This window comes from Phasianus colchicus, chromosome 2 (genome assembly GCF_987193195.1).
Source record: "Phasianus colchicus chromosome 2, bPhaCol1.hap1.1, whole genome shotgun sequence".
Classification (NCBI taxonomy): Eukaryota; Metazoa; Chordata; class Aves; order Galliformes; family Phasianidae; genus Phasianus; species Phasianus colchicus.
Genome location: NC_143437.1, coordinates 58,690,261 through 58,705,996, shown reverse-complemented (window position 1 = coordinate 58,705,996; position 15,736 = coordinate 58,690,261). Strand labels below are relative to the sequence as shown.

The following is a 15,736-nucleotide window of genomic DNA, read 5'->3' as shown; positions in this document are numbered from 1 at the left end:
GCAACAGCGTTGGAAGACTGTAAGCCTGAGACACTCAACCAATGAGTGCCAGGAGAGATTCTACCTGCGTCGGACCCAGGGTATATAACAGAATGGATTTCACTGACTAGTTGCGCAATTTCTCCTTTGTCAGTAGGGGGTGGGCGCCCATTATTGCAATAATGATAAACTGCTTTTCACAGAGATCTTTGCCTGATAAGAAATTTTTGATCTTGAGTGCATTTCTCACAGTCGCTACAGAAAACAACTCAATCTGCTTACCTCAGGAGAGAATCTTATATATCTAACTATATAACTACTACAACTATAATCTCCAGTTCCACATTCGCTATTGGAGTGCAAACAGACAATAACTTTCCTTAAAGTTTCAGGACTTGGAAAAATACTGTGTCACTTCAGTTCCTGCTCTACAAATGGTCAGGCTCAAAAATGAAAGATCAAAGTTTTCCACCATGAAATGCGAAGACCTCACACTGCTTTGCACCCGGCACAAAAGTACACACATCAAAATCTGGAGTTACTGAGTTTTGCCAGATACCATTTCATGCTCATTACCAAAGAACTCCAGGATATTCCAATGCCTGCAGGAAAATATCATGTTTTGGCTCCAGGTTCAGAAGATGGGCTTTGTCACTGTTTTTTGTTTTGTTTTGTTTTTCTTTTTTCTTTTTTTCCTTTTTCTTTTTTTCTTTTTCTTCTTTCTCCTGCTTATTTAGTGGAGATGTGAAAAATCTCTGAGCATATGGGGTTTTCAAATTTATCTTGATATAATTCGTCAACACAGAACTGTTTTCTGACCCAGATGGAAGCCAGAAAGGGTTATGAACGTCAACAGAAATCAGCTTTTGCAACTCAGTGTGGCACAAAAGCACCTGTTCTTTGCTGGCCAAGACACAGTTAATAAACATTACTATTAGGTAAGGATCCTATTGTGCCTGTCATCATACATGTCAATCTTTGCAGAATTAGGAATCTAAACCCAGTAGCATAGAAACAGACTAATTTCTGAGAAAAGTGGGGCAAACTAACACGCCTGTCAGCTATCACCAACTTTTACACAAGTTTAAAATAATTCAAAAACACTACTACATTGCCATTCTTTCTGTTTGAAAGGATGTTCTAATTAAAAGAAATCATAAATACAATGTTTTTGCTGCATTTATCTGAAGGCAAATTTAAGACATGAAACCTTTGCATATTATAAAAGCCATCCTCTGTATACAGAGCTGTTGCTAACAGATATACAAGTCCAGAGGTAAAGACGTAAGTGAATATTCACAGCTATCCTCGACAATCCTGGATCTACAGAGGTTAGAGACCTTTGTCTGTTTAACAAAGGAAGAGCACCAGCAATAAAACACCATAAAAGCTCCTTTGTGAGATTAGGATCACTTAACTCAGTTCAGACCTCTATGTGACACAGGAAAGTACAGCAGAAAATGAGTTAGTTTTCAGCACAGAGCAGAGCACTATAAAAGCAGCTTTTACATTTATTGTGAGATCTCTGGGTTTCCTCTGACAAAGCAGCAGAATGAACCTTAAAAAAGGCCCTTTATGTGGTCATTTGTCGGTCCAGGTGGCCTGGCCGCGCAATGAGTCTGCAACAATTTTTCTCAGACTGCCCTTTTCTTGTCCTTCAACATATCAATTCACTTTGTAGGCTCAGTGGCATAACTCTTGCCTACCATTGCTCCCTTTGTTGGCATTTTTAGATCTCAGATTTTGAAAATTGAAATGCCAAACTCCCGCAGCAGCGTTTACTTTCATATTTCTGTGATGTTTCTTAATCTGGCACCTTGGGTGAGGCAAGGACTTATTTAGACTACACAACTGTTTTCTGAGTGACCTCTTGAATGAAATAAATTGAGGTAACTGCTTGCATATACTGAGCATACTATGATTCAAACTTCATGTTTACTTTCGATGTAAAAATAGCACCAATTCTCTCTGAACCTGTGTGAAATGGGTGATTCTACGTAATGTTGCATTCTGCTTAAGAAGCCCCAAGATACATACACACCTACTGGTGAATGGTTTTTCTGAGGTGCTTTTCACACTCTGCATTCCCTCTGGTTACTTTTCCCTAATCTTACAAGCAAGAACTTCCTGCAGGTTTTTCATGAGCTATTGCAAAGCTCCTCAGGTCAGGTATGTAGTTAGTCAGAAATTACACTCACTTCCATAATACTTAAACAACATAGACAGAGTTTGCAGAACAATCACCTGAAATACCTTGTAGTTGATGGAGACTGAGGTCTCCCATGCAGGCACCATTCTGCTCAAGTATGCTGCAAAGCCCAGCTTCATGTTTGTGCACGCACCACTCTTGCTTGGTGCACCTTGGAAATAGGACACAAATTGCTTAGCGAGGAGTTTGAACTTCTAGTGAGGACTGACCCTATGATCCCTCATGTAGGAGCTCTCTATGAAAGTTAACTATTCATTCAGCCTAATGCTACATTTTTGGTCCGGAGAGAAAAAATAAAGAAAATCACTGCCATCAGTATGGAATTTAGTTTCTGCATTCCACAGCCCTAAGAGCAGCTCATCTCATCTGTCAAAACATTAGTCTAGACTTCTAGAGTAATATAGTTTTCTCAGCAATCTTTAAGGGTAAGGAGGAAGGTTCTTCCAGAACCCAGTTCACTTAACCCCATTAAATACCTAAAACATGCAGGATGAATCTGTTTGTGGACATGCTGTGTTGTCTCCAAAGAAGAGGGAGAGCAGAGAGCTTGATGAAGCTTTTTGAGAGCCATGTGCCATGGCCTTACAGATAAAGTTGAGAACATTATCATTCCATTCCATGAAGACTAAAATTTCCTTTCCAATATGGCAAAAAATAGAGTAATTTTGAGTACCGAGACTCAGTGAACTTTTTCAAACCCAATTTGTTTACTTTCATAGGCAGGAACTACCATTGCACAAAAGAAAATGATTTTTTTAAAGATCTGGAACAGGTAGAGATGTAAACAATACAGACAGGAGCTTTGAAAAAATATGAGAAAAAAAATTCCTGTAAACATTTCTCTGCCACAGTTTTAGAAGGGTAATTCCATGTTCCTCAAGTAAAGAAACAAACTTTAATGCACTGGTTTTCATGCATATGATATAGAGTCTTTTCAAAAACTCCCTGAAATGCTGAAGTGAAAAATAATACAATTTCTTTTTGAGATCTTCTTTATCCAAATATATCTATCTTCACACAAGTACAACTCCTTAACAAGGACAGTGAGAGCTTGCTAAAATAGGAAATAATAAAAAAATAATCTTTAAATAAAAGTTTAATTCGCTCTTACTTTACAGAATATTTATAAGCACCTTATCATTTTACTGTCAGTTCTAAAAAAGACCAACAAGAGACTGAAATGATTTTAGCTGATGAGATGTAGGAAAGCTTTTGAACAAATAGATACATGCTAAGCAAAAGCACAGTAATATTTTGTACACCACAAGTATAATGAGAATCTGGATTTGGTTTATTCAAATTTTGCTTTCTTGGAAGCAAAGCGTACATGTTCGTAAACATCAAAATAAACATTGCTTATTTTTACAATTTGTTAAACAAATGCTTTTTGCACTAAAGGGCATTTGTAGAGCCACCACCTATTTGCTTGACAGTTCTCCTGTTGATCTGTGCTTCAGTATCTTTCTAAACAATTGGATCCCTTAGAACTCTAACGGTGCTTAAAAATTTCTTCCAATGATGTGCAAGTCACAGGCAAGGTCGATTTGATGAGCACCCTTCCTTCCACAGATTTTAATCAGTATTTAACTAATGCAAATGTGAAAAACTATACATTTTCAGCAAAATGTTTTGATTTTGGTCCTGTGGTTAAAGACCTTCTATAATTGTTTACATGGATCTGATTCACAGGCATGTACACAACAAAACCACCATACCAATGTTTCTTGGTCTATGCATAAAAAGTATGTCTTCTACTTACACTAAACATACAAAAAATAAACTACAAAAATTGTTTACACTTGATTTCAGCAAAAAAAGCTTTCTTCAAGAAAAATGATTCTTCTTTTTTTCAGCCATCAAAAAAGGAATGCGAGTAAACAATAAATACATGTGCTTTCTCCATATAGACATATTTACACTTGAGTCTTTGGCTTATGTTTAAGTTTCTTTATAAAGATCTTTATGTGATCCAGCCATCATTGCACATTAAAACAAAATACGCCAGTTTTTTTTTTTTAAACTATATATAATATATATATGCAACACTTGAAACGTATAAAGAATGAACCTTACTATCAATCTGCACTGTTATTGTACTTTAACAATGTATCAAAAGAAAAAAAAAAAAAGAAAATTAATACCATATAGGAAATATTGATACATGCAACAGATGGTCGCTCTACTGTAATTGAGAGACGGCTGCATATACAAACACTGAAAAGTCCTAATTTGCGCAAATCTCTTCTGACTCTGGTTTTCATTAAATAGTATTTATGTGGCACTAAATGTTGATACTGTATACAAGCATAGAAACAGATTGAATTCTTTTATTAAGATACACAACTTCATAAGAAAAATACTTTGCATTTAAAATTTAAAATCCCCCCTCCCCCCTCTTCCCTTAAAATCTTTCTTCACAGGATCAAGAACTGTTGTCAAAACAGCGTAATGAGATTCAGATATTTGGTGAACTTTGTCACATCCATTCCAACTAAGAGGATTCCAGATACTCCAGTGCAACATCATAGCAGAAGCGATACTGCTCCTTTAAGGGAGAAAGGGAAAAAAGTAATAGAGAAAAAGTTAAATTGATGTTCTAAATCATTAAAGAGCGGCAATGACTACAAACAAGAATAGCCTTTTCTGACTACTAAACAATTTTAAATTCAAGACTGACACACTTGGGTTGGGTTCCTTTTTTTTCCACTTTTCACTTTTCTTCTTTCACCCCTCTATTACACAAGTGTATTACCAGCTCTGACTTATAAACAAACCATAACCAACGAAATATAAAGAAATAAACCTGACCATGAAATGCAATGATTTACTTCTCCAATTTTTTCAGCTTTTGAACCAGTTATCAAACATGAGAATCCCTCCTATCAGCCAGAACATTCTTGCAGTGAAGCTGCTCAACTCTGAAACACCACTTACATGCAAGTTAGCTGATATTCAGCAGGTAACTACTGCTTGGACAGCTAAGGAATACTGAACTATGGCACCATGCTGCCCTGGGTCTGCATTTTTTCAATAGCTCTGATGTAATGCCCAGGATATAAGAATGCACATTTAAAACAGAAGTTAGAGCTTAAAAGTTCAACATACTTAGTATTTCCTATAACAATCCTGCTGTTCAGAACTGGTACTTGGGGAGAGGGAGGAGAGAGGAGAAAGCAGCAAGAAGACAAAACAAGAAATGAACTCAATCCCTATTGTCCTTACCACTAAACAAAACAAACCTGCTTTTGTGATTCATTTTTTGTTTCAAAGTAAGCCACTGTGATCAATTAGCAGGAAATGGTAGGGATATCTTAAAGGTTTTATTGTGCTGCTCTTTTGTGTTATCTGATCATGTTGCTGAATTTAGGGCACATGACAATGTTGTATATTGGTTTTCCTGGTTTGTTTTCTAACTAATGACTCAACAGCTGCTGCTGTTCAAGAGTTCTGAACAAAAACCCACAAAGCACAGAAATACATAACTACAGAAATTCAATATCTGCAAATGAAAACTGCACTGGAATTCATGACTATTTTGAAATTAAATATAAGTTTTCAGACCATTTATCAGAAACACAGACAATCTACCTTGGCCTCTCTTTACAGTGACACAAGTAATTTTCCATGTGATCAGACCAGTTTTCCTCACAGCAGTGAACTGAAATCCAGGCAGCAATTCAATATGTTGCATCTCAGAAGTCTATAGCACAGCAGATTGTAAAGTATTTGCAGCAAAACAAGCAATACCTAGACCAATGTTACTGCTGCTGCAATATGTTCTAGTTGTTAACATGTTAACCATTTTTTAATTTATGCAGGAGCAATGGATGGAAGTGATACACATTAATTAAGCAAAACGTGCCACAGAAGCTACTTGATACTAAACAAGCACTGACACCTGGAAAAAGGGCAGTGTAGGAAAAGACAGCTACAGCCATTTTGCTCAATATGCAAGTTCACAAGGTCAGAAGCAATTTTCAGGATGTATAAACTGCAAAACATTTTTAATTCCAATTGGCATCCCTGAATTTTATGCTGTAGGCAGCCATCTGGCTGGAAAGTGACACTGGCTTCTGGCAGTGTGAGAGTCAAATGGCAGAAGCACCAAAGCACTGTCTAACCTGCTTTCACATTCAGCTACAAGGAGGAAAAAAAAATGCATTTGGGAGACAGAGGAATTTTTAAGCACTTTCCATGACGTTCAGTTTTGGTGACTGAAGTGATTAGACAGACAGATATGCATTCATGTATACACACACATTCACCAGAAGAGTGAAGGTCATTTTGAGTTCTGCCAATGTACATACAAATACTTTGTTTCATCTTGTGGCTTTGCTAATTCAGGCTTATGTTGTTTATGTATTTTCATACTAGATCCAATAGTCTTTGATTTTTAAGTGCTGAGGTATCATTTTTGACTACTAAGGGTAGAGTAACAAACACTAGCATTATTCAAGATAGCTTCCAAAACAGCAGTTATTATAAAGAGGTAAAATATACGGATCTCCTTTACAGCTTCTTCCTACCAAGAAGAAATGCCTTGCTCTGTGAAATTTCAGGATGGCTTCTGTGAGCACAATGTGCCACAACTCCTACTCTAATAGTCCAGGTTCTTTTGAGAAATTAAAGATCAGCTGTTAAATGAGAATGTCCTGTGAAAGTAACAGTATCACTACAAGACAAGTAGCACAAAAACTTAGCCTGGCCTCTCGTGATGCTGACTAATGTGTACACACAATAAATTTCCACCATAAGTTATAATGTTTCTGAACTTTATGCTCACACTAAGAATCAGATCAGTCTCTGCTCAAATGTACTACAATAAGGGGGTGTAAAGACAGGACACCTTCTTCTCTTAGCTGAAGTCCCACATAGGTTGCTTTGATTTATGGACACAATACTGCATGCAGCTCACAGAAGACAAGTCTCCCTGGCCATCTGTAGTAATTCTGATGGTTTTTTTTTTTTTTTTTTGCTTACCGGAGTTTCTACCATGTTGGGCTTACTGTTCCTCAAAGTCTTCACAGCATGGAAAACATCAACCACATTCTGCCTTTTTACCATCTCAACCACAATGCCGATGGCACAGAACATCCCACTCCGGCCACCACCGTTTCTGTACATAAGGAAAAGAGCTGATTAAATGTCACTATAGCGTAACAGGGCACCCAGTGCATACTCCTGTAAGCATGAGTGACTTGTGACTCCCGCAAAGAGACAAGGTTTTGCATCTTGCAGCTCCAATGACTTTGGTTTGGTCTGAGACATTCTGTGTTTCTGACCTTGCTCTCAATAACTTCTTTTGAACTCTCCCTTTGCAGACCACCATACCATCCAGCTATGTTATAGCTCAGTTTGCATAGGCATTACAAATTAAAAAGCAAATTCAATGGCAAGTACAATACTTTCTGTTTTGTTCTGGAAAATTTCTCATTTGAATTATTTTAGAATATGAGGATTATCCAGCTAGAGCAATGCCAAGGCACCACTGATTCGGTATTTTGTTGACCTTTGTGGATACTTCTGAACTATGTTAATCTTCAGTTTAAAGAAAGTCAGATAGGTCTTTTTCTTGCCAAGTATAAATAAGCCACAATGTTCCATGGATACAAAAATGAGTGGGTGGAAAGTGGCCACAAGGTAATTCCAAACATTTATGCAGAATGTTTTTTTTCCTTGTAAAGGAGAAATCTGTGATTTACTTTTAAGGTTTAAACTTTTTACTTAAAGATACATATAAAGGAAAGAGATTGGGAGAAAAGAAAAAAGATACTGTGTTTTTTAAATGTCCAAACTAGATTCTTTCTTACAGGAATTTTTATTGCTAATACTTTTAATGAGCAGAGCAAGTTTTTTTTTTTTTTTTTTTTTTTTTTTATGTCAGAGATGATGTCAGTATTAACAACATTTTTAGGATCATACTGTAGAATTTTTTCTAGATGTAGGCCTTCTGGAATAAAAAAAACACAAGACAAGCCACAGGTACACAAAAAACATGATCTTTGTCACTCAGTATAAAATACTATGTTATTGTCAAAACTTAGACCAAACTGCAGAAATTCATCTGTACGTATTTTGCACTTGAAAAACATGCTATTGGGTACAGAAGACGACACACAGTATCACTGTAGGATCATTAAAAAAAAAAAAAAAAAAAAAAAACCTAGGGTACTTTGATCTGAAACAAACCTGAAAGTTGACCAAAGGTTGGCCTGCAGTACCAGGGGTACATTTTCTTTCTTTTTCTTTTTTTCTTTTCTTTTTTTTTTTTTTTTTTTAAGTGACAAAGATATGCATAAGATTATAGCCATAAGAATACCACTTGAACATGAAAAAAAAAAAAAAGGAGTAATTTATATGTATTTGTTTGAAGAGCCATTACTGAGTTTTCAAATTCACTCACAGACAATGAATAATGGTCCGGCCCTCCCCTTCTTCACATTCCTCCTGCCATTTTTCAACTTGGAGGATTAATTTCAAGAAGGATCTCTTGGAAGCTGGTACATCTCTGTGAGAAGCCCATCCCAAATACTGGAACTGCTGCACCATTAGATAGCCCTCTTGTGGCTGAAGGAAATCAAAGAGGCTTAGGTCAATATGGCATCCTTACATCTAGGTTGAGAAAACCCATATATAAAACTAATATGGTACAGAAGTGTTTATATTATTGACAGATTACAACATGTATACTTTGCATACCATAGGTCTCTACTTAGTTAATACTTCTTGGGCTCAAAACAGATATAAAAAGGAAAAAAATTGTAAATATTTTCAAGACAAAGTCAATGCTTATCAGTCAGTATTGCAACCTATCCTGACTTCTAAAAGGCAAAATTCTCAGGAGTCAGTGTATTAAGGAGTTTCATTCTTAGCTTCAGAACCATCACTGTTGAATTCCCAGACCTAGAGAAATGCAGAGACACGCCTTTAGCTTCATTTTAAACCTTCCCATGCATGAACTGACCCCATTACAAATAAGCAAGTAATACTCAGGGATCTTTTTCCTTAAATAATGTCTTCCCTTTCTGTCAGAGTATTACATCACGAGGGCCTTGTTGCCAGTTTGAGCTTTCCACATGGTAGATCCTTTAGAATTGAATTAAGATGACAAGAGAAGTCTCAGCTACTGGGAAAAAGCCTGTTCAGCTTCTTGGAGTGGAGGCAGGTGAAAAGTAAAAGAAATATGCATTTTGTAATAGGGAGAACAGTGCACAGAAATATTTAGAAAAAAAAGACGTTAAGGAAAAATGCACAGAAAATGAAGAGAAATAGAGAATTAGAAAATCAAAACAGGAAAAAGTGAATAAGAAATGAACTGGAAAAAAAAAAAAAAAGAAAAAAAAAAGAAAAGGAAATTAAACATACACCAACAAAAAAGTGTTGTAGCATAATATTTACCACTGTCCCCACTCCTCTGCTTCCTGTAGTTTCCAAACAGGGCATGAAGAGATGATTTTTTTTTTTTCCCCTCAACTCTGAATGTAAGCAAAGTACAATTTACAGAAGAAGCTAGTCACACACAGACTGCTCTTTATACTTGGAAAAAATCAAAGTGTGACCAAAATATTAGTTAAAAAAGAAAACGCTTTGTATATACTTTGGTTGCTCCAAAAGTAATACCTCCTATTTATTTCCATGGGCACTACAACAGATACAAAGAGCGTAATAATACTGTTTGATGGAGCAAATTCTCAGCTACAAAACAGTGTTTTTAGACTCAGACACCCCTATTAGCCAATTTGCGTCAGTGAGGTCATTGAAACACTCTTCTTTTTGCAGTGTGACAGCTGTGAATGGCCATCCTCAACATGTCTTGTCTTTCATGTCACTGTCACCACTGTTGAAACACACCAGCCACTGCCTCACTGTGCTCACATCCACTGTTTGGTCTCCATCAATGTTCAGCAAGCATCAATGAATGTCAGTGGGTACAATTTTTTCTGCATGGAGAAATTCAATGACACCCTTGTGCTTCATGTGCACTTCCATGTCAGACACCATTCTATCAGACTTCCCCTCTGCTGCCATCTGTCATACAGCAACAAAATGTAATAGAATATTGGCAGGAAGGTTCAAACTCTACTGCCATACCACCAACATCTGCCTCTGATGTTGTGAGTCAACATAATAACATAGGAGGCATTGCTTTTGAAGTTTGTCACAACAATTGTTCAACATTAAGAAAGTTACAATTATACTACAAACCACAGTTGGTGGCCAATATCTAATATTAGATGGTGGCCTGATCAGTATTAGCTGAATGATACAGTACGTCAACCAGGTTGGCTGGTTAACTACACAGATGCATCTGTATCTTTTTACCTGTAGGCAACATAAATAAGTGATTTATAGAGGTGAGCAAGAAGAAGAGACACTGTGTTGCAAACAGGGTTTGATAAGATGCTGTGACAATGTGAAACAGTTTGGAACAGCAAAGAGACAAGACAATGCAACGTGCGAAAGAACTGACAAGACTGCAAGACTGGCATTGGTTCTGAAGTCAAGAAAAGGAGACAAAAGTAGGTTAAGGCACAGTGGTGCAGAGTCTTTCAGAGGAACTTCCAGAGTTTTTTCACACCCCACTTTATAGGATGTGTAGTTCTTGGAGCTAAAACTGAGAAGGTGCTGGTTGCACAACTACTTTGAGTTCTGCAGTTCCCGATGTAGGATGGGAAACACCTCATGGAAGCTGCAAACAAAATGCCTGTCACCACATGCTCTTTACGTGGATATTCCTTTCTGCATACACTGACTAAACAGAATCCTTCTCATACAACTTTTGCTTATCATAGAGAATACTATAGAACAGTCACTCATCTCACTGTTCTCTCTACCTAATGGGCAGGTCTAGTAAAGCCCTGGAAGCTAGCATTAGATTTTGGTATTTTAATTTTTCTGTCTTAAGAACATTTACTACTATTCAAAATTAAAAACCAGAATAGCCAAGAGAGTGTTAAAAACTGTTACATGTTGTTATGATAATGCTTACTCTTGTTAGATTGCATATCCTGAAAATTCGGTTTATCACATCACAGTCCATTGAACAAGACACGCATTCCACTTGAATGGGACCGTAACGCAGTATTCCTTCTTCTGGCCAGTATTGTGGGCAGCCCTGGGCCAGAGCAAAATGGGTATAAATAAATGTTAAGTTACAATGGGAGCATTGTGTTGCAACACTGTAGACACCACACCTGGCCTTTACTTGTATTAATTAGTTGCTGTAAAGAAGAGCAACAAAATAACTGTAAAACAGCTGCACTGCCCAACATTCTGATCACATAGTGGGTGCAGAGATATTAAAACAGGTGACAGTAAATGGAAAACTCAAGCCCCAAACTAACCTGTGCTAAGTCGACCTCATTTAACATCACAAGAGAAGTACAGCCATAGTCATACACTAATCTCCAGAAATCTTTCACAGTGTTTGGTAAAGGATGTTGCGTGACAATAAAAGCTGCCGGCTGCCTGTAGCTCTGCAAAGGCAAACAAATTTATTAGCAATTGGTAGAGGAAGTACTTCTTAACTTCCACTCAAACTCCACAACAAAAATAAACTATAAATAGAACAAAGCTGTAACATCAATTACAGCAGATTTCACTGAAGCTGATGTTAAAAATACATCACTGCATCAAGTAAGAACAAGGACGCTGCTGTGCTCAGGTCTGTGACCTCCAGTGATGGGCTGTGTACCACAGTTCAAATGCACAGATGGCACAGCAGTGGCTCTGAAGGGCTCTGCTCAGAAGCTGAGGCTCAGGGCCGTACCATTTCAGGCACTGTGCCAGGGAGACTCAGCAGACAACCTGTTTCTATTCTGCACAGAGAAGTGTAAAAGTCTCAGCTAGTCACCCTGCACACACCAGGACACATACAAGTTCTGTAACTAAGATGCAAACAAAGCTCATCCCTGACAGTATACTGAGGTGCAATCCCAAGCTGATGTCAGTTTTTACTAGACTTCAGTCCTGGTCATTAGAATTACTGAACTGATTTCCATGACAAGCAGAGGATAAACAGCAAAATACTATTTTCTGTCAGGACAGAAGATTCTGTTGCTGAGTTATGCACAAATACAAAGGGTTTTTCAGCCCAGCATAAGTTGCCTCAGATACAACTAATAGCAGAGGGGTTAAGTCTCTTTAGGATGTGACTTGCTAGCAGCAATCAGAAGAAAAAAGAATGGAAGTTTTATGCAGACAATCTGCAATTACGCATGGCAGAATTCTGCAACAAGGGAACTGGCAAGAAAGCACTGACAGCTTCATCTGAGAAAAAGAGTAAGGAGGTGATACCCTTGTTAGGCTTATGGGAACCTAAGTGTTGAGTTTGAAGTCAAAATTCTGGGACTTCTGTTCACAATGCAGGAACCCCCACACTAAGTACTTAGCACTTCTACTGATACAAAAGCATTTTAGATGCTTTTTATTGAAATAAGTAGATTACATTAGCCTAGAAGAGGGACCTGGCAGGGCAGCTCTAACACTTTGCTTGCAGATTGGCATGAGGGAACTTCACATGCAATATATTAATATGTCCTCAGAGAGCACAGTTTGAGTCCAGGAAGGAAAAAATACTTTTTCCCTTTCTACTGACTGTAAATTGTGAAGATAGCAAACTAATACCTTTAGCATCTATTTGAAAATAAAATAAGGAAGAGGATAGTTTTTATCCTATAGTTTGCTATCTTTCCCCATTGTGTGAAGTATACTGAGGTGCAGCCTGTGTCCTGCTTCCTCCATCTACTCAGCAGCAAAGAGGAACATCAGCTGTCAATTCTTCCCTTATATTTTTAAGAAATGAAACATGTACTAGCTGATGCTTTCCTAGCCCTTTTCCCATCATTTCTGGTTTCTCCTGAGACAAAAACTCATACTGAGATTAAGATGATCAGACCTTCAAAAAGAGCAGGCAGGGTATCTGCTGTCACACTGGGAAGCAGACACCTTTTTGTGGGAACACAGGAACAAATACACTGTGGAAATAGGAAAGTTTCTATTTCTGTTTTGCTACTGAAACTCTCTTTTCCCGGCAATGAGATTCTCTTCTCTGACTAAATCAGTACTAAAAAAATCACACAAAAAAAAAGAGCAAAAAAACCCCCCCTTTCATTAACCAAATTTTTAACTCTGTACAGACAGCTTTGTTATATGTCTTCTTTATAATATAATGCTTTCTGCTGCTTTCTTTCCCATTATTACTATCATTTCAGTCTGTACAAACTTGCCTCCATTAACACACTGCTTGCTTTCTCTCTCTGCCTGCTGCCTCAGATTGCTTCTGCCATACCACCTTTAGTTTCTATTGTTTTCCTTTTTCCCCAAACACTCCTTCACATAGATGTGCTGGTTGGTCTCTGTCACATCAATTTTATCCAGGTGCTTCATGTAATTTTAGCTGCAATTCTAAACAATTTTGGTTGCTACCAAAATTCTACTCACTACTCTAATTCATCCATTCAGCCTCTATGACTCTGTAATGGATTAGTCTCACACATGCTACTCTATTTTTCTGGCACAATAGCTAATTGTGAGATTAGGAACTGTATTTTGCTAGCAGTTCAAACGTTTCCTGCACTAGCTCACGCAGAGCTCTGGGACAAATACCATTCAGTCCTGATGACTTTTGATGCTATTTACCATTTTATTCCAGAATCTCTTCTTGACACTGCAGTTTCTGACAGAAATACATTTTTGAGGAAAGTGAGATGTTCTGAAAATCAGGCCACTTATTGAAGTATTTACAGTAAAAAGAGGCTTTAGAGGCCTAACTTTGGCAGTGTTAATGGAAGGCACAGGCAGGTATCTGACAGCATGTCTGATGAGCCTCTTTATCAACAAGACATTTATAAGTAGGTTCACCTCCATTCTTTCCATTACTTCACTTTTTTCCCCCGAGAGTACTTCTGCCACTCAAACATCAAAGATTAAAAATCTTTATATGAGAGCTACAAGTCAAAATACAAACAACAGAAAAACCCCACGCTATCCCCAAAGCATACCAAAGAAACATTTTGCTTCCTCTCCCCCTATCTCTTCTACTTCAACATACATAGATTTTTTTCCTAAAACAGATAGTAACCTCATCCTTAGGTTGGTAATATTTACTTCCAGATAAGCATAAGATTTTTGAGATCCTGCTGTGATTTTCAGGTCTGGAAACTAAACCTTTATGTAACGGTGTTGAAATGGAGAGCTTTCCAGTGGGTCACATAAATATGCAAAAGACTGAAGATACCAAACCTTCTGAACCAGCAACACAAGCTGGTGGGCTTTCCTTCCCATTCACCACCTTTCTTTCTTAAGACTGGGCACTATGCTAAGAAAGAACTACTCTTTCTTATACTAGTAATTGTCTTCTCTCATATTACACAGCTTTCCATGGCACAGTATGTAGACAAAGAAGACAGTCTCTTACATCCATAAGAGCTGCATTGATGTAGTTGCTGCTCTCCCCATCAATAGTAATTAAGAAGGGCAGACATCTGTCAGGTGGCAGCATATCCATGAAGCGGTTCTTGTCATGGTTCCTTGGCAAGCAAGCTATGCTGCAGTCCTCGGCTTGCAGGCGAGGGGTAACAGAATTCAGGGTCTAAGAAAAAGAGGAGACTTACTTTAATACACCAGCATTACAGACAACATTCTCAAGATTCACTAAGTTATTAATTTAAAATATTGCAATGTGAGAAAACATAAAGCATTAGCAAAAAAATCTTATATGTTTTGATGAGAATAAAAATACATTTCAAATAAGAGCTCCAATCTGTATGATAAGGACACTAAGGCTTTTTGAGGGCATTAAAGATGCTCCAAGTATCACTGAATGGCTTCCACCAGACACCATCCCCTTTGAAAGGAATAAAGCAAAGAGGATCCTTTCCACACAAGCCGAAACTCTCTCTGGTTCTCAGCCAGTGCTCTTTATTCCAGACAGATACTTACTGAAATGTTATTCAAAGAGTGGTATTTCATATTTAAAGTAACTCTGCAAAGCATGTAAACATGGATACTTTATTTTGTGGAATACAAGTAAGAGATAAAATGCTATAAATATGATATGAAAATTCTTTCCCTTAAAATAAATTAAATGTATCTACAGGCAAAAAAAAAAAAAAAAAAAAAAAAAGTTGACAGGTGAAGAGTTAGTAAAAGCTGTGAATACCTGAAACTCATCTTTGAGATGTGAAGAGTTTGTCTGAGAGTCTATTCTAATCATATCAAAATAAGCAGCTTTGAATTCACAGACAGGAATGGCAGTTTCCCCACACAGGCAAGCTTCTAGAATGGCATCATGAATAAAGATGTACTGCTCCTACCAAATTACACAAAGAAACAAGAATTATTGTCATTTAAAAACAACCAATCTTTCCTTCTTTTCAGAAAAATAGATCTGCACACTGTAAAACTCAAACAAGGTACTGTCCATCAATCCATTAAATACTGCTTTAGTACAAACACTCTTGTCATAATCGGGAACCAATTTTAAGTTAGTAAAACTTAAAAGCACAGACACAGCAAATTATTTGAGGGGCTCATTTTTCTAGTGGT

The 15,736-nt window shown here is 37.3% G+C and overlaps 1 protein-coding gene across 1 annotated transcript in view; it reads right to left on the bottom strand.

The window, feature by feature from the left end:
* Positions 1–1,478: 1,478 nt before the first annotated feature.
* PTPRK (protein tyrosine phosphatase receptor type K) overlaps positions 1,479–15,736 on the bottom strand; it is a 395,041-nt gene continuing 380,783 nt past the window's right edge. The window contains exons 28-34 of the mRNA XM_090136137.1: positions 15,351–15,500; positions 14,607–14,780; positions 11,533–11,664; positions 11,178–11,303; positions 8,592–8,755; positions 7,169–7,304; positions 1,479–4,733 (exon numbers count right to left, since the gene is read on the bottom strand). Coding sequence (XP_089992263.1) covers positions 4,680–4,733; positions 7,169–7,304; positions 8,592–8,755; positions 11,178–11,303; positions 11,533–11,664; positions 14,607–14,780; positions 15,351–15,500 — 936 coding nt within the window. The 3' untranslated portion in view covers positions 1,479–4,679. The remainder of the gene's footprint in view (positions 4,734–7,168; positions 7,305–8,591; positions 8,756–11,177; positions 11,304–11,532; positions 11,665–14,606; positions 14,781–15,350; positions 15,501–15,736) is intronic.